The sequence below is a fragment of the Cajanus cajan genome, chromosome 8 (genome assembly GCF_000230855.2).
Source record: "Cajanus cajan strain Asha chromosome 8, NIPB_CcT2T_4, whole genome shotgun sequence".
Lineage (NCBI taxonomy): Eukaryota > Viridiplantae > Streptophyta > Magnoliopsida > Fabales > Fabaceae > Cajanus > Cajanus cajan.
This window is the reverse complement of record NC_138524.1, coordinates 883,908-903,409: the sequence shown is the minus strand read 5'-3', so window position 1 is coordinate 903,409 and position 19,502 is coordinate 883,908. Positions and strand designations below refer to the sequence as shown.

The window sequence follows — 19,502 nt, the reverse complement described above, 5'->3', positions numbered from 1 at the left end:
TATCAAACTTAACTACTTGTAACATTCGGGGGCTTGTTCAGAACTGAGATCACATAGCAGCAATGGCATCAATCACCATGACAGCATCATTCCTTGGCACCTCAACCATCGGCCACCGGTCTCCGGTGGCGTCGCAGAGGAGGCTGGTGGTGGCAAATTCTGCCAAATCAGTTGAAGGAGAAAAGGTGAAGATGAGTTATGAGAATGAGAAAGAAGGAAGCAATGGAAGGAGGAACATGATGTTTGCTGCTGCTGCTGCAGCTGTTTGCTCTGTTGCTGGGATGGCTGTGGCAGATGAGCCCAAACGTGGCACCCCTGAAGCTAGGAAACTCTATTCCCCTGTTTGTGTCACTATGCCAACAGCCAGGATTTGTCACAAGTGAGGGCTATGTCTACCAAAAGAACAATGGGGATGTAATGTTTTCCATTTCATATGACGATCATTTGACTCTGTGTACTATTTGTTCATGAAACAATCTACTTTTCCTTCCTTGTGTCTTTTGTCTGATTCTGTTTCTTTTCTTTATCCCCTTTTAGTTTAGAGCTTTTGAAGTTGAATGTGCTGTTATTAATCTTCTTGAGAAGGGAAGGAAGATATTAGATTTGCACTATACAAAGATGAAAGGAAACAACCTTTAGTAGGTTTACCTAGAAGCCATTGGGATCAAAAACTATTTGGATGCATTCTTTAATTCAACTTCAACCAACTGACAAGTAGATTAGTATTATACTACTCTCACAGCCTACTCAAGAGAACTACATAATAAATCAAAACAGATGTTTCAGAAATAACATGTTTGAAGGAAAGTTTATCCTGACAACCCTTTATTTATTTATTTTTAAAAGAACACGCATTACCCCTAGATTTTTGTTTGTTTGGTGTATAACCACCATAAGGATAAAATTTAAGATGTCACACTATCCAAATTCCTTACTACTTCGTTTCCTTATATTTTTAATGGACGATTTCTGCTGACTTAACAATATTTTAAAATAAAGAGAAATCAAACATGAAAATACTAAACCAATTTTTCGTATTTTAGAACAGGTCTTACAATTATTGAGTAGAAGAGTTAATTAAAAGACTTACCTTTACATATAGGGATAAGTAACTGAATTAAAGCCATGATAAAAAAGAATTAGAAAACAACTAGAAATATGATAAATTAAAAAAAATTAAAAAAGATAAATGTTTTTACTGAATAAATTTTTTCTAAAAAATGATGAATTTCACACACACACACATATATATATATATATATATATATATATATATATATATATTAATGTTTCCTCAAAAGATGACAAAAGAAGAAATAACGAACGGTTGTTGCATGTTGGTAAGAACTTATTAATTAAAAAAACTAAGGGGGGTGTATTGGATTAGGATTTTAAAGGACTTTTTTAGTTAAAAAAAATCCTACGGATTTTAAAAGATTTTGCAGGATTTTCATGACTTTTAAGATTTTGCAGGATTCTACAAGACTTAAAATCAGGATTTTAATGGATTCTGCAAGACTTTTAAATCAGGATTTTAATGGATTCTGTTGGATTTTGTAGTATTTTCATGGATTTTTGACATTTGATAAGATTTCAAAAAAAAATTCATACATTCAAATTTAAAGAGTCAAAGACAAAAATAATAAAAAAAATAATGTCTAGAGAATTAATAATAATAATAATAATAATAATTCTCCATAATATCTTGTCCTCTTAAATAGCATTCACTCACATATTCATATCTATACTAGTCCTCCAAGCATTAGCGTATTTTCGCTCTTGTTCCTGGATTTGAATAATAGGTTCAAAAGTATGATCTTCATTAATTGGTAACGTTGAAGATGAAGGTTCATCCACCACTTCAATTAGAAATTCATCAGAACGACATTCTTTACGTAGAAAATTATGTAGTGTTACACATACTAACACAAGTTCTACTCGTGTCTTAAATAAAAATGGAGATGCTGACTTAAAAATTGTGAACCTTGATTTAAAAATACCAAATATTTTCTCGATCACATTCCTTAAAGACGCATGACAAAGATTGAACAATTCTTTCTCATTTTCAGGGTGATTATACCCTGACCTGCAAAATCTTGTAGATGATACCTTACACCTCGAAATGGAGCTAAAAAATGGCGTCGATTAGGAAATCCACAATCCACCAAAAAAATAGTTACCTAATTACATATGCAATATATATAATATTAGTATAATAATAATAATAATAATAATTATTATTATTATTATTTAAAGAATAAGCATTTAGATATAAGGAATATATATATATATATATATATATATATATATTATTTTAGTTATATATTATATGATAATTTTTAACGATATTTATAAATATAAATTATTCTAACAAATATTTTAACAATATTTCCTCTTTTAAAAAATAAGCTAATGAAGACATAAATTCTAAACCCTAAAAAATTAGATACTGCAACGTTTTATGTTAATTTTCTCTTTTAAAATATAAAAAAGTCCTAATTTCACAATATAAAAAGAAAAAGAAAAATTCATAGTAAAAAAAATAAAATAATTGTTGAGTCATAAAAGGAGGAGAATAAGAGTAACAAACTTAAGGGAAGAAGATAAATCGCAATTTTTATGCTAAGAGGGTTCTTCCCCCAATTAAGATCAATTTTCATCTCATTTTACTCACAGAAACCCTAACAAATTCATCTTATATATATATATATATATATATATATATTGTAGAGATTATAATATCAATTTCATCTTTCACTTTTTTCTTTTCTTGATGTGTGTTATAAAAAAAATTACCACTTAAAAGTTAAAATTTTAAGCATTTTTTTGTGTTATATAAAGGAACAAATTCAACTACATAGAATAAAATAAAGCAAGTCAATTAAAGAGAACGAACAGAAAAATAGAACAAATCAATGACACTATCATTTATATATCAGAGTTTCACAAAATAGGAGAATGAGATGAGAACAATATTACAATATTATATATGAGCAATGAACAATAGTACAATATTATTAGCAAAGAAAAAATGGAGAAGACAGGAGCATAGAAAAAAAAGATAAAAAAACTCACTTGAAAAGTCACTTCAAACAATCCTTCGAAATCCGATGGGTTTGGATGGGATTGTTTTATGAATTTGGTATTTATAGATAACACTAGAAAGTCCTTCAAAATCCCTCTCACACAACAATCCTTTAAAATCCTTATATTTTTGAATACCAATGGATTGTTTTTAAGTTGTAAAAAATCTCAAATGAATACCAATGGATTTTAATGGACTCTTTAAAAAATCTTGAAAATCCTGATTGAATACCACTGAATTATTTTTAAGTGACATAAAATCCTGATTGAATACCAATGGATTTTTTTACTCAAAAAAAGTCTTTTAAAATCCTACGAAATCCTAAACCAATACACCCCCCTAAGACTTAAAAACATGTTCTTCATTCTCTATCATCCGAAGGTCCATTCTGTAAGTATATAATAAACATGGATTTTGTAATGTAGGTGTTTCATAATCTTTAAATTATGGTCTGTTTGAAGTTTAAATAATTATGGGTTAAATTACTATTTTGTTATATTATTCTATTCATATTTGCTTGCACAATAAATTATTGAGTTTTTTTTTTAATTAGATCGTTGAGTTTACATAGAAAACATTGTTATTTCACAGGAGTTTAAATTTTTATAACATTTGAATGATAAATTTCTCTCTAATTTTATTATTGTTTATTGCTAAATTTAATTATATTGTCCTAAACATTTTCAAATATATTAAATATAATTGTGTACGAAAATGTAAAGTTTATATTAATTTTGATTTAAATATTTATAATTACATTTTTATATGTATAACAAACATACATATATCACCGTGTAATGCACAGGTAGACGCACTATTATAATAATAATAATAATAATAATAATAATAATAATAATAATAATAATAATAATAAGAATATCTGTAATCATTCTTATTTATATTAACCCAGCCAATTCGCGACATATTCTATAAAAAGAAAAAAGTATTCCTAAGACTCAAAAAAAATTATCTGGAAGATGATGAAGAAAATATGTACCTATGCACGCCTGAAGGAGGATTAAGAAAAGATAATGAAAATCTTAATGGTATAGTATAGTGGTCGAAATTTGTGAATGCTAGAAATAAGATATGTTCTCAATTTTTTTTTTTTGATTTTCTGTTGGTCATAAATCTCTTTACGTTAGCATTAAGAGAGTAGTTGTTTTGTGTAAAGTTTTATATTTTTAGTATTTTTTTTTAATCTTTGGTCCACTTAAAATTCTTTTAAGAACGCCCAATAGACGAGTGCACCTAAGTTAATTCCATATTTCAATTTTAATTTTATTGCATGTCAATGTTTCTTTTATTTCAAAGTATCGTACCTTTATTTGAAAAATGGGTAGAATTTATTGACAGTGCATCGTATTCTTTTTAAATAAAATAACAAAAATAACCTTTTTAAAAAAATTATACTTGGACATTGAATCTGTACCGGAAGGTCCCTATCGGTCACGTTGACCAACACGTGCCGTTCTGTCAGACACCTACGCCATGATGTCGGAAACATCGGTCCAGCCAACGTCCGGGACGAATGTTACTAACGGCTCGGCATAAGACCGAGCCGGAGAGTCCCCCGTAGGGCAGGATAGTTAGACAACCGTTGATCAACCCGATTAATAATAGCGCCCCATTCCTTTACCTATCGGATCGGCAAAATACCGTACCGATAGGTGAAGAGCGGTTATTAATCATGATTAGCAGGTAAGCGCATGGTTAAGTTAGTAAGTAAGTAATTAACATCGTATTACCTAATTTAGTAAACACCTGAAAAAGCCCACAATGCTCAGGCCCACGTCAGGCACTATAAATAGGTCACACATAACGAGGTATGTCACTGTTCATTTTTACCCTAGATATTCGTGCATATACTGACTTGAGCGTCGGAGTACCCTTTGCAGGTACCTCCCCCATCCCTTGGAGATATCGTTGGAGCTCTTATTCGGTCCCCTTTCACCCAGAAGAAAAGGAGTGTGCCCTTAGACAGGTACATTTTGGCGCCCACCGTGGGGCCGAACCGAGAGCTATTCCGAGATTATTATTGAAAGAATGGTGAAGACGAGAAAGAATAACGTTGAAGAACACCAGTCCGAGGACGAGCATCAGTTAGGAGCCGAGACAACGGAAGAGACAAACTTGAACAGTATGATGCGACAGATGAAAGAGGAGATGGCCGCTATGAAGCAACAGCGGGAGAGAGATGCGGCCGAAATGGCTGCGCTACGGGCGGAAAATGCCACCCTCAAGAACCAATACCACGATCCTACATGGAAGCCCTCCAAGACAACCCACACTCAAGGGTCGTTCCATTCGCATGGCCAGCACACCTCGGTCCCTTATACTTCTGTTGCCCCTGCCGCCCACGCCTCGGCTAGCCGACCAATACAGCCCATGCCGGCAGGATCACACCGACATCCCTTTACACCCAATATCATGCAGTCCGCCCTCCTTGACAATTGGAAGTCCTTGTCTCTCGACAAGTACGACGGAACCACCGATCCAGATGAACATGTTGACGTGTTCTTGACTCAGGTCACATTAAGCACCACTGATGACGCCGCCCTGTGCCGAATTTTCCCGACGTCGCTAAAAGGACGAGCGTTGAGCTGGTTCACTCGGCTCCCGACCAATTCGATCGACTCATTCGACACCTTAGCCTCTCAGTTTACCATCCAGTTCGCTACAAGCCGACCACACCAGTTGACTTCTCTATCACTAGTCAGCATCCGCCAGGAGAAAAAGGAGTCTCTCCGGGCGTTCATGAGCCGATTCAACAAGGCGGCATTAGAGATCAGGGACCTCAACCCAGCCGTCGCCTTACACCATCTAACCACCGCGTTGAAGCCGGGTCCCTTTGCCAACAGTATTTGTAAAAAGCCACCGGCAAACATGGATGACCTTCGGCGCAGGGCCGACAAGTATATGCAGATGGAAGAACTAGCCGAGTTTCGCAACCAGGCCAGAGCAGAAGTGGTGAGCAAGACAGAAAAGCCAATAGAAAACAATTTTCGCGGTCGTCCAAAAGAACTCGTACCCCGCGAGCGGCCACCCCGTGGTCCGAAGTATACACAGTACACACCACTGAACACCAGCCGGTCAGCAGTACTAGAACAAGCATTGGCTTCAGAAGTGCTGACTATCCCGAAGAGAGCATCGACCCCTCCCCGAGCCGACACAACCAAATCCTGCAGATTTCACCGCAATCGTGGGCATTCAACTGACGAATGTTCAGCCTTGAAAGACAAAATTGAAGATTTGATCAAGCAAGGACAGTTGCAAGGTTTTGTGAACCGTCCCGACCGGCCCCGACACGGCGAACAATCACAGAGACGTGACCATTCCGAACACCGCAGAGCAGAAACGCGCTCGTATAGAGAGCGCAGTCGGTCACGGGATAGGCATGAAGAACAGCAAGCAACACAGCCACGACGAGTTATTAACACCATTGCTGGCGGTTTTGCTGGCGGGGGCTCATCTTCGTCGGCACAACGAAGACACCTGCGAGCTGTCCGACATGTGCATGCCGTGGAAACAAATCGTTGCCGTCTGCCAACCATTACCTTCACCGAGGCCGACTTCAAGGGAATCGACCCAGATCAGGACGATCCGATGGTGATCAGCGTTGAAATTCACAATTGCATCGTCCGTAAGACATTGGTTGACCAAGGAAGTTCAGCGGACATACTATATTGGAATACGTTCAAGCAGTTGGGAATTCCAGAGTCCGAACTGGTCCCTTACGATGAACCTTTGGTGGGATTTTCTGGTGAACGAGTCAAAACAAAAGGATATATCAAGTTATCAACACGATTTGGGTACGAAGGGGCGGAATACCGAGACATCTCGGTTAAATACATGGTTGTTCATGCGAGCACCTCCTATAACATTCTGCTCGGTCGGCCATCCTTGAATCGGCTCGGAGCAATTGTGTCTACTCCTCATTTAGCTATGAAGTTTCCGGCACAGTCAGGACGGGTTATCACGGTACACGCCGATCAAAAAACCGCACGCGAATGCTACTTTGCCAGCTTGCGGCTACCGAAAGTGCAAGACGAAACGATCAAAGAGCCACAGAAAGTCCACTCGGTAACCCAACAGTCCTCCATAGACCTCGACCCCCGAATCGGGCATGACGAAAGGGTCGAGCCTATTGAAGAAAGGCAACCACTCCAAGTTGGAACCCTTGATACCCAACTGACTTATTTGGGAACTGTTCTGACGGAACAAGAGAAAGCAGCCATCGGACAGGTAATACTTGATAACCGAGATCTATTTGCATGGCACCCCTCCGATATGCCGGGTATCGATCCAGAGTTTTTGTGCCATAAGCTCTCAATTAGTAGGGAGGCAAGGCCGATCGCCCAGCGGCGTCGGAAGACTGGAGAGGAGAAGAAGGCGACAATCGATGCTGAGGTAGCCAAATTATTAGAAGCACAGTTTATACGGGAGATCCACTACACGACGTGGTTGGCTAATGTGGTCATGGTCCGAAAGCCGAACGGGAAATGGCGTATGTGTACCGATTACACAAACTTGAATAAAGCTTGCCCGAAAGACGCCTACCCGTTGCCCAATATTGATCGTCTCGTAGATGGGGCGTCTGGCCACCGTTTCCTATCCTTCTTAGACGCGTATTCGGGGTATAACCAAATTCGCATGCACCCTCACGATGAAGACAAAACAGCATTCATCACCGAGACAGCCAACTATTGCTACCGTGTAATGCCGTTCGGTCTGAAGAACGCCGGTGCCACATACCAGCGTCTGATGAATAAAATTTTCCAGAGTCAGATTGGTCAGTGCCTCGAAGTGTATGTTGATGACATGGTCGTCAAATCTGATGAAGTTTCTGCCCATGTACGCCACCTGGCCGAGGTATTCCAAGCGCTCAGACAACACCAAATGAGGCTGAACCTCGAAAAATGTGTGTTCGGTGTATTAGGTGGAAAATTCTTGGGATTCATGTTGTCTAGCCGGGGCATCGAGGCAAACCCAGACAAATGCCAAGCCATACTGGAGATGAAGAGCCCCACCACTCTCAAAGATGGACAAAAGTTGGCAGGGCGGCTAACTTCGCTTTCACGGTTCCTTCCCCGGCTTGCCGAGATATCTCAACCTATCCTCGCCCTGCTGAAGAAAGCAAAGCAATTTACATGGACTCATGAATGTGAAGAAGCGTTCCAACAGTTTAAGCATCGCCTTAGTTCACCTCCCATACTGTCCAAACCTACTGCCGGCTCCGACATGGTCATTTACCTTGCCGTGTCAGGACATTCAGTCAGTGCTGTTTTAATACAGGAACAGAGGGATCAAAGGCCGATATACTTCACCAGTCGAACACTGCAAGAAGCCGAGAAGCGTTACCAGTTAATTGAAAAGGTAGCTCTAGCGCTCGTCTACACGGCTCGCAGGCTCAGGCAATACTTCCAGAGTCATAGGGTGGTTGTCCGAACCGACTGCCCGATTGCGAAAGTTCTTCGTAAACCGGAAATCGCTGGCAGGATGATGGCCTGGTCGGTCGAACTCTCAGAGTTTGACATATCGTTCGAGCCGAGAGGACCCATCAAATCACAGCATTTGGCCGACTTCGTCAATGAGCTTACCCCAGCAGGTAGTTTTCACGACGAGCCGTGGACAATGCATGTCGACGGCTCATCCAGTGCGCAGGGAAGCGGAGCGGGAATAATTCTAGCCAGCCCTTCGGGCATCACGGTCGAACAGTCACTCCGGTTCGGTTTTCGGGCATCTAATAACCAAGCCGAGTACGAAGCACTGCTGGCCGGTATGAGACTAGCAGCCGAGATGGGTGTGACAAGGGTCGTATGCTGTACCGATTCAAAGATCGTGGCCGAACAGGTCAACGACAATTTTCAAATTAAGGATGCTAATTTGTTGCAGTATTACCACCTCTTCCAGAAGCTCAAAGAGGAGTTCACTGACGTACAAATCCGACACGTTCCCAGGAGCACCAACGAACGAGCCGATCAGTTGGCTCGGCTTGCTAGTAGTCGAAAACCAGGACAGCTGAGAACAACCATTCACCTGGAAATCCCTGCCCCAAGTGTGGCGATTGAGTGCATGGCGGCCGATATTGACACACCGAACTGGATGACTCCTATTCGGAACTACATCCTCCAACAAGAGTTGCCCACCGATCCGAAGGAGGCAAAAAAGCTTCGCACTCAGGCCGCTCGGTACTCCATAGTGGCTAACGACCTCTACAGGCGAGGATTCTCCACTCCGTTGCTCAAGTGCATTGATAACTCGCAGGCGGATTATGTGATGCGGGAAGTTCATGAAGGTATCTGTGGGTCCCATTCCGGAGGCCGTACCCTAGCTGCAAAAGTGTCACGAGCTGGTTATTATTGGCCAACTCTGAAAGGGGATTGCGCTGAGTTCGTCAAACGTTGCATACAATGTCAGCGACATGGAAACCTCATCCATGCCTCCGCCGCCGAGCTGCACAGCATCAGCTCTCCATGGCCGTTTGCCTTATGGGGCATTGACGTACTTGGCCCGTTCCCCGTGGCAAAGGGACAGGTTAAGTTCCTCCTCGTGGCAGTAGATTACTTCATAAAGTGGATTGAGGCCGAGCCGCTCGCCTGCATCTCCGCTGCTAACGTCCAAAAGTTTGTATGGAAGAACATCATCACCCGTTTTGGCATCCCATATGCCATCATCTCCGATAACGGCTTACAATTTACAGACAAAAAGTTCAACTCATTCCTCGAAAACCTTGGCATTTGGCACAGATTTACATCGGTGGAGCACCCTCAGTCAAACGGCCAAGCCGAAGCAGCCAACAAGGTTATCCTGACTGAATTAAAAAGAAGACTCGGCTCGGCAAAAGGAGTGTGGGCCGATGAATTGCCAGAGGTTCTCTGGGCGTACCGGTGTACACCACAATCCACTAATAGAGAAACACCCTTCCGCCTCACATACGACACTGATGCGATGATCCCGGTTGAGGTTGGAGAACCATCTTTCCGGCGACAAAGCTTTCAGGAGGAATCTAACGACGACGCACTCCGAGCCGAACTCGATGTCCTCGAGGAAGTGCGGGACAAGGCACAGGTGGTGGCCGAGGCATGCAAACAGCGAATGACTCGGCGCTTTAATTCCAATCTAAAGCCAAGAACTTTTCACGAGGGCGACCTTGTGTGGCGTGCAACGGGGGCAGCCAGGCGTAACTCTTCTGAAGGAAAGCTCTCTGCCAATTGGGATGGACCATTCCGGATACGACATGCACTCCACAATGGGGCCTACAAGCTAGAAGAGCTGTCCGGCAAGGTTATTCCAAGAACATGGAATTCTACCCACCTAAAGACATACTACAGTTAAATTCGAATTTGTAATACTCGAACTATGTAATTGTATCGCGGTGCACTCTTTTCCTTGACTGATCTTTTTCCCTCTTGTAAAAATGTGAAAAGAGGTTTTTGATTAGCAAGGTTTTTAACGAGGCACCTTCTTATCAATGAAAATACATCTCCCTCTTAATTATCTCCACTCATTTCTTCAAGTCTTCCCTCCCGAAAAGTCTCTCGGCCAAGGATGTGGCTTAAATTTAATTACAAGTCTTCCCTCCCGAGAAGTCTCTCGGCCAAGGATGTGGCTTAAATTTAATTACAAGTCTTCCCTCCCGAGAAGTCTCTCGGCCAAGGACGTGGCTTAAATAAATAATTATAAGTCTTCCCTCCCGAGAAGTCTCTCGGCCAAGGACGTGGCTTAAATAAATAATTACGTCTTCCTTCGCGAGAAGTCTTTCGGTTACGGATTTAACAGAATTACCCAAAAATTGCGAGAATTTAAATTTCATTCAAAAGGCCCTAATAGGCCTAGAAGTACATGCAAGGGGGGGGCGCTATCGGCCCAGCATTACAAAATAAAAATTTCAAGACACGACCTCAGGCTCTCCCTGGTTCGCATCATCCTCGGCAGCGGGCTCCTCGTAAGCCGTTTCCTCCTCATTCGGCCTGGCGGGCCGCTCTGGGGCCTCAGCATCGGCCTCTTGATCCGGCGGAATCGAGCTTAAGTCCACCAACTTCCCCTGAAAGAAGTCCTTCGTCATATCCAGTTGAAAGTCAGGGGGGAAGTCACCAAAGTAGCTAGCTTGCCGAGCAGCTTGGGCAAAGCCAGCCTCATGCTGGGACAGGAGCTTGTCGCGAGCCTTTTCCCTGAAGGAACCAAAAGATATTTTCTCGGCCTCCAGTTCCTTTTGAAGCAGGGTAGCCTTCTCAGTTTCATTCTTCAAAGACGTCTCCAAGCGCTGGACCTTTAAGGTGAGATCGTCAACCATACGCCCTCGGCGGTCAACCTCGGCCTGGAACTTGCCGTTAGACGTCTAAGCATCGGTCAACGCCGTCAGCGTCTCTCGCAGCGACTTCTCCTGCTCAGCTAGTTGACGGCGAAGTCCATCAGCCTCCCCATTCGGTTCCATGACGATGCTTTGAGCCAAAGCCACAGCCCGAACTTGGAACTCACAGAAGAAGTTCCACTTCTGCGCCGAACTCATCCGGCCCAGAACTGCCTGCCCAGCCTCAGAAGTCAAGTCTTGGCTTAGGAAATCCTGCGCGTTCACATTACTGGCCAAGAAGTTTGGCCCAACCAAGCTCTCTGGGGCATTGGGATTGGCTAGCCGCTGCTGCTTGGCTTGGCGGCTCTCCTCCACAGCCCTCCCTTCAGTAGGCTTTCTTTTTTCGGGCTGCCGAGAGGAACCCTTGCCTTTCTTGGGATTGGTGGGTTGCCCCGCTCCGCCCTGTCGTGGAGCCGGTTGATTCCCACCTGCACGCGTCTCGGTCGGGGTCTTGTTTCCTGTGACCCCTGCCACTCGGCTCCCGATCAGATTGTGGATATTCAAGTCATGGTCAAAGTTCGCCATAATACCTGCACATCATTAGTCAAAATCAATGGTAACGCAGGAATTTAAACAAACAAGAGTTACTATACCGATTAGTTCCTCGGTGACGTTGGCCGATTCGAATAATCGGACCAGGGGACGACACGGTAATGGCCGTGGCAATTTCTCCAAAATATCCAAGCTCTGCCTTTCCTCCGGCGACATTCGGGATTTCGATACGGTATCGTACTTTCTCGGCCTTCGGGTCCAATACAGGGGAAAGACCGAGTTCCCCTCATCGTCAAAAAAGTATTTATTCCCCGTCTCGGGTCGAATCATCACCTTTATAAAACCCACTTTAAATTTTTTGTAAGAAGTGGTGAATGGCTGAAGCAAGCAATCACTGTGTCGAATCAATGACAACCACTTCGCCTTCTTCGTCGGCCGAGAGGAGTAGTAATATAAAAATAAATGTGGAGTAGGTTGGAGGCCAAGAGCTAAGCACAACCGTCTAAATCCTTGCATTGCTGCCCAGGTGTTGGGATGGACCTGAGAAGGCGCCACGTTCAGAAGACGAAGTATACCCGAGAAATAATTATCAAAGGGGAGGGATATCTTCAAATCCCGAAACATATAGTCATACACATAAAAGAACGGGTATTTGGATGACCCCTGGTCTAGATAAACAAAATCCGGATTAGGAACCCCATCACCTCGGCATGGCTGGAAAAAGATAGCAGACGGCTCCTCGTCTTCGGGAAAGTTTAAAAATTTCATTGCCGATACGAAGTTAACAAGTGATTTCTTGGTCGTATACCGGGAGTACACACTACCAACTTCCCCGTGTACCCATGAAAATCCAAGCGTCGATACGGGAGGAAAGCTTCTTGATGAACCCCCACCCCCACTTGGACGGTCATCAGAACCTATAGCCGAGGCGGAACCACTTCCACTAACGCTCTGGGCCTGCTCAGATCCAGAAAAGGACTCGGTGCGATCTCCATTAGAGGCCGAAGCTGAGGCAGCGTCCCGGACCGGAGATATTCTCCGTCTCGATTCCCCTTCGTCACCGGAGGAGTCGACATGAACAATATTTAAATTTGCCATTACGTACCTGAATGCTAAACTTCAGATCTTCCTTCGACGAACACTCGAATGCTGATTTACTAATTCGGATCCGGAGATAATGATTGTGCACGTATGTGGAGCCCCCTCTTCATGCCTATTTATAGACCCTGCATGTTACACATTCAAACGTCGCAGCCTTGGGAAACCGTTGGATCAATTTAATCCAACGATCCTCAATACGCAACCCCTCGTATGCTCCACCTAAGCCCAACTGACACAACCTTTGGCGTTCCACACTTAATGCGAACCCTAGCATGCGCTATTCCACGCACAATGATGGCAACCCTTGACATCCCATCAGCAGTTGTAACCCCTCACGCGTAATTAATGTCTGTCAGTTATGCACCAGAGAAATTAATGCTTGTCAGCTACGCATCAGAGAGGCACTTTAATCATAACCCCTCACATTCCTGAATCTTTCATCGTATCCCAATCGGAACAATTAACCCTTTGCGTCGCTTCCCTCCTCAAGGCTGGGGGGCTTGTGTACCGGAAGGTCCCTATCGGTCACGTTGACCAACACGTGCCGTTCTGTCAGACACCTACGCCATGATGTCGGAAACATCAGTCCAGCCAACGTCCGGGACGAATGTTACTAACGGCTCGGCATAAGACCGAGCTGGAGAGTCCCCCGTAGGGCAGGATAGTTAGACAACCGTTGATCAACCCGATTAATAATAGCGCCCCATTCCTTTACCTATCGGATCGGCGAAATACCGTACCGATAGGTGAAGAGCGGTTATTAATCATGATTAGCAGGTAAGCGCATGGTTAAGTTAGTAAGTAAGTAATTAACATCGTATTACCTAATTTAGTAAACACCTGAAAAAGCCCACAATGCTCAGGCCCACGTCAGGCACTATAAATAGGTCACACATAACGAGGTATGTCACTGTTCATTTTTACCCTAGATATTCGTGCATATACTGACTTGAGCGTCGGAGTACCCTTTGCAGGTACCTCCCCCATCCCTTGGAGATATCGTTGGAGCTCTTATTCGGTCCCCTTTCACCCAGAAGAAAAGGAGTGTGCCCTTAGACAGGTACAGAATCAACTAACAATAGTTTATGGTTCAACTTCTTTTTGCAAAGACATTAGCTTGGATGTCAGACAACATTATTCATGATAGTTTACTAATTGTTATCTATAAATTATATTTTTAAATATAAAATTATTAAATCTTTATTTATAATTTATAATCCATTGTTTTCTAACTCCAAGAGTGTGGTTCAGCGGTTGATCTCTTAAGTAAGGTTAGTGATTCGAATCTTGTCTTGTGTATGCAGCTGCGTTAAATTTTGGAGCCAACTATCCTACTCTTTGAGGTGCCTCCAACTTAGCGAAGAGATTAGTCATCCTTGAATATTCCAGGAACGAACTAAAAAAAATAATCTATTGTTTTCTATACATGTATATATATATATACACACTAGTTTAATATATATAAGTATTTAAATAAAAAAAATAGAACGAGAATAATAATAAGTCAAAATAAATATTAAAATTTAAACACAAATACACATTAAATAAAGAATATAACAATTTATGTAACAATATCTCGATCCTCGATTTTAGAAGAAAAAAATATTTATTTGTTCTAAATTTACAATTTGATTGGTTATACAAATCTCCTTAATTAATTAAATAATTTAATTAACAAATTATTGTTATTATCGTCTTAGGTGTAAATCTTACAACTGATAGCTTTTGTCTTCTCATATAAAATGGTTATAAAAATGAACAAAGATATCGCATTTCATAATCTGTAATTAAATATTAATGTAAAGAATCTCAGTGTGTATATATATATAGTATTTTCTGATAAATAAAAAAGTAATGATAATAATTTCATAAAAATAAAGAAAAAATGTGCGTTAAAAAAGAAAAAAAGAAATGTAACGAATGAAGAAGAATGATAGGAGAAGAAGATACGGAGTGTGCAGAAGAATATAAATATAAAGGGCGAAAGAAAGTGAAAGTAGTGTGTTTTGTAGGTTGCTTCATTTCTCCGCTCGCTCACGACCTTTGGATTGCTCTTGTTGACGAGTGATGGAGGGTGATTGGAGTTCCCAAAGCAACTGGACCATTGCCTCCGGCTCAGTCCGCGACTGCATCACCTTCCATTCCTCTCTCTCTTTCTCCGACCACCACGCAACCCAATCCACTCCCACTCCTCTCCTTCTCCATCCTCCTTCGCCGCATCATTCCCCTCCCTGCCAGATCAAGAGTAACTTCTCTTCTTTTCTCACTCTTTTTTTTTCTTCTTTTTCTTTCTGATTATCAATTATGCTGCGCAGTTACTTTTCCGGAGAAACACGAGCTCAGACAAATCTACGTCCGTAGCACGGCGCGTGTCTACGAGATTTACTATGCTCCTGACTCTCGTTCTAACGACGACTATCTCTGCACAGTTCGATGCGGCGTTGCTGTTAGAGACGACGTCGTTCTTTCTTCTCCTTCTGTTCCACATCTGACCGACGATAGTGTTAAAATGGAAGATGATTGGGTTGAAGTCAAAGTTCCTGATGTTGCAAAACACTCCGCCAAAACCTCTCAGGTGTTTATTCTGTTGCGGCTTTTTTTATTATTCTTCGTAATTAAATTATTGCCCAATTTTGTTTGATTTATTTTAGATTAGTATGCAGAAAGTAGACAATGAAAAGTTACCTGTGGTCTACGGACTCGAACTTGGTTTGCTAATCTAAACTACTGATGGAGGATACATGTGATCTATAAAAAAAATAAAGGAAGTAAACAATGGATATTCTCTATAAAGATCGAAGGATTTAGTAAAGGAGAACTTGCATAATGTTCTTCCATGCCTCTAAAATATAATTTAGCAGGTAACCCTCTTCTGCAATTGCAATTGAGGGTCCGTTTGAATAAATTTTTTCCATAAACACTTGTATGATAAGAAAATATAAAAGGAAAATGAAATAAAATTCTCTATAAATTTAAAATTAATTTATATGTAAATTAGTTTTAGCATATAGAGAAGTTAATTCCATTTTTTCTTTCTGTTTTCTTCTCCTATAAGTGATTCTAGAGAAATTTATCCAGAGACCTTGAATAAACTTGATTGTAGTTTATGCGTGCCAGATAATCCTCTAGGTAGGCCTACGCTGGCTTTCCCAACATGCTATTGGGCTTGGCGTCCTGGTTGAGCTAATCTTGGTGATCTCAACATGTCATTGGCAGTCCCTCTAGACACAGATTTATACATGCTGTATTTTTTGTAACCTGAAGTGGCTTCAGGAACAATTTTTTCTTTTTGCTCTCTAAATTGTTATCACTGGCTAGGTTTGAATCCCTGCTGTTGACTTTTAAACTTCATGAGATATTCCTGGATGAATATGATAGCATGGTGTTTGAAATGTTATTTTATCATTTAAAATCATAAATTTGATAGTAGGTTATTCAAAATTAGCTATAGGTGTTTTCGAGAGCCAGGAAAATTTCTTTGGTAGGAATGTTGATGAATGATTGTTTTTTATCACAATGAACTAAAAAGTAACACATTTCGTTTCTTAGGAAATGGGAATGAAGTTTTTAAAATTAAAGGTTATGAATAAAAGTACGAAAGCATACCTCAAATAATATATTCTTTTCCTAACTTCTAGATTCTCATGTGCCACATTAGATGATGGTATCATTTGAATGTTAGTTTGATTTTCTGATTTCAGTGTCCTCTTTTCCTGTGTCCAGGATCTTTATGAGGCTACGGCAGAGATTGATGATGCAAATCCTTGCATTTCTGTTACACTTCGTTTGCTCTCGCTTCAGAATAAAGGCTGTGTTTATGTTGATGAGATTTATGTGTTTGCGGATCCTGTTGATTCAGCTGATACAGAAAGCCAGGAAAGCCATAATGAAAACACATCTGGCAGTTCCCTCATGGCTATGTTTCTGCCCACTCTAATGCAATTATCCAAGACAAAAGGGCTCAGCAATCTAAATGCTCTAAGAAAGGAAAATCAACATGTTTTGGGGAATGATTTGGAAGCAACTCATCCAAGTGATTCTGTAATTAAAACTCAGCTAAAAGGAGAAGCTACCATAACTGATCCTCAAGAAGTGAAGTTGAATGAGGTGCAAGGTGGTTGGATGGGTCCACACCCGCTAGATACATTCTCACAACTTGCTAAAATGGAGGGAAACCATACTTCAGTACCCTCACAAACTACTAAAATCAACAACACTCACAGTTTCATACCCTCAAAAATTGCTGAAAAGGAGAACGACCACAGTGCCATTCCCTTTCAAAGTGCTAAAACAGAGTGCAATATTAATTCTGTCCCCATGCAAGTGGCTATTTCTGAGAGCAATCCTGGTGATTCTTTGGGTGGTAATGTTGAAAGGGTCCTGGAACAGCTTGTATCACGCATGGACAGGATAGAAGAAATCTGTTTGGGCTTTCAAGAGAAAATGGTGCTGCCCATGAACAGCATTGAGGCAAGACTCCAGCGAGTTGAGCAGCAACTGGATACACTGACTAAGAAATCACAGAATTCGACATTGCCATCATGTTCTAGAATTTTCGCTCCTGATGCTTCTTGTAGTGATTCAGATGCCATCTCCTGTGACAATTGTCCTGATTATGCTGCCACTAAGGAAAGTGAATCAGATGAGAAACATTTACACACAGAGGTAAGATATGTCTCTGCTCATATATCTGATTCAGCAAATACTACTCAATTGCTCCCAGGTCTTGTAGTTACAGCTCCCGAGTTTCCTGATGGTGAGGATGAGGAAGTTGATGCATCGGGACTAGAAACAGATGTGGATGAAAAAGTTGATGCATCAGGACTAGAAGCAGACAAGGATGAAGAAGTTGATGCATCAGGACTAGAAGCAGACAAGGATGAAGAAGTTGATGCATCAGGGCTAGAAGCAGATGAGGATGAAGAAGTTGATGCATCAGGACCAGAAACAGATTCTTCAAAAAATAAAGCAAAGCAGTCAATTGATGATGCTTTATCTTCTGCTTTAGCTAATTTTTTGTCTTCCACGCCTTTAAATTCTCCAAAGTATACTAAAAGTCTAACTGTTAAAGCCCCCGAGTTTTTAAATGAAGATGCTGACGACCATGAGAGCAATAGTCAGATAGTGAAAAATGACTCAGTTCATCTCACAGACAGGGAGGAATTTGGTCACATCCAAGTGTTGGCTTCATCCAATACTTCGTTGGAAAATAGTGAGAAGATAAACCCAGATTCTAATGATAAAAACTCTGAAAATACTTCCCAGGAAGCTGAAGAACATGACCAATTTTGCAGTGCAGAAGGAGATCAAGATGAGGCAACTTTGAAAACTACTGAACATAGTCCAAAAGCAGATGTTGTTGACAACTTTGAAGAAGACAAAAATGGAAAAATCAATGGTAAGAAAAGTGATGGTTTGTCGTCCAATACAAGTGATATTTCAAATGGGTTGCTCGACAATCTGACCCCCTGCGGTTACAATAGTATCAATGAGGAAGAACCACTCTCAGGGACTGAACTTACTGTTGCATCAGAGGTCTCAAGGAAAACCCATGAGAACATCATAGAGAATGTTCTTGGATTTTCACTTGCTTCCTCCATTGTAGATTTTGAAAACCCAATCTTGGATGTGAAATTCATTTCTCAGAGAACTCCTGCTACAGAGAGTTTCCTTGAAGATTTTCTGGTTGAAACACAAGAGGCCAAGGAAAGCAATGGTGATTTTCCTGTACTGAAAAGCAATGGTGATCTCTCGGTTGAGGAGCAGTCTAATTTGATTTCAATAGAAGATGGGGAACTGGTGAATCCAACTAGCGATAGCCATTTTGCTGTGGACAAAGACTTGTGTACTTCGATTGCTGCTGAACCTGTGAACATCGAAGGTGATAATCTGCCAGTGCTGGAGGATCATAAGCGAAAACGTGATCAAATGTCTTCAAGTCTCATATGAAGTGGTTTCTAGTCCCTGTTTCAGTTCATGAGTCTAGAATGTTTAGGCATTTGTATATAGCTATTTTCATGAATATCGTCTTGTTTCTTTCTCTAAATTTTCAACAATCTTTAGCTTTTCTGCTTAGAGTCAATAGAAGTTACTTCGAACAAACATGTTGCAGCTGTTCCTTGTTTAGGGCGTGGTTGGATTCATGATAACTGTAAATAGTCTCATTTCGTGGTCGTAGTTGCAGGATAATTATTGGGAGTTGATATTTTTCATACATGCATTAATAGATAATTGAATAATGAAAATATCTTTCCTTTATTTTTTTGTGCGTTTGGCGGTTGTTTTAGTAATTATTATCATTTTTATTTAATTAATAGGTGTAATGCTATTGCCATTATCAAAACTTGGCAATTTTTTTTAAACCAGAGCCGCTGTTTTATATATATATATATATATATATATATATATATTATTTTTTTTTAACGTAAAAATCACATAATTAAATATTTTTCAACCAATAATATATTTTTT

The 19,502-nt window shown here is 40.9% G+C and overlaps 3 protein-coding genes across 3 annotated transcripts; all 3 read left to right on the top strand.

Annotated features, from left to right (window-relative positions):
• Positions 1 to 5: 5 nt before the first annotated feature.
• On the top strand, positions 6 to 490 carry LOC109798900 (photosystem II 5 kDa protein, chloroplastic). Its single transcript, XM_020359332.3, has one exon. It carries the CDS (start codon positions 63 to 65, stop codon positions 381 to 383), a length of 321 nt encoding a protein of 106 aa, XP_020214921.1. The 5' UTR covers positions 6 to 62; the 3' UTR covers positions 384 to 490.
• Positions 491 to 5,131: 4,641 nt separating this feature from the next.
• LOC109813658 (uncharacterized) lies at positions 5,132 to 10,423 on the top strand. The gene has a single exon (XM_020377885.2). The coding sequence runs from the start codon at positions 5,132 to 5,134 to the stop codon at positions 10,421 to 10,423; it is 5,292 nt and encodes a 1,763-aa protein (XP_020233474.2).
• A 4,566-nt stretch (positions 10,424 to 14,989) lies between these two features.
• On the top strand, positions 14,990 to 19,289 carry LOC109798690 (40S ribosomal protein S27). The gene is made up of 3 exons (XM_020359044.3): positions 14,990 to 15,276; positions 15,347 to 15,606; positions 16,755 to 19,289. Exons 1-3 carry the CDS (start codon positions 15,099 to 15,101, stop codon positions 18,978 to 18,980), a joined length of 2,664 nt encoding a protein of 887 aa, XP_020214633.1. The 5' UTR covers positions 14,990 to 15,098; the 3' UTR covers positions 18,981 to 19,289.
• The last annotated feature ends 213 nt before the right edge of the window (positions 19,290 to 19,502 follow it).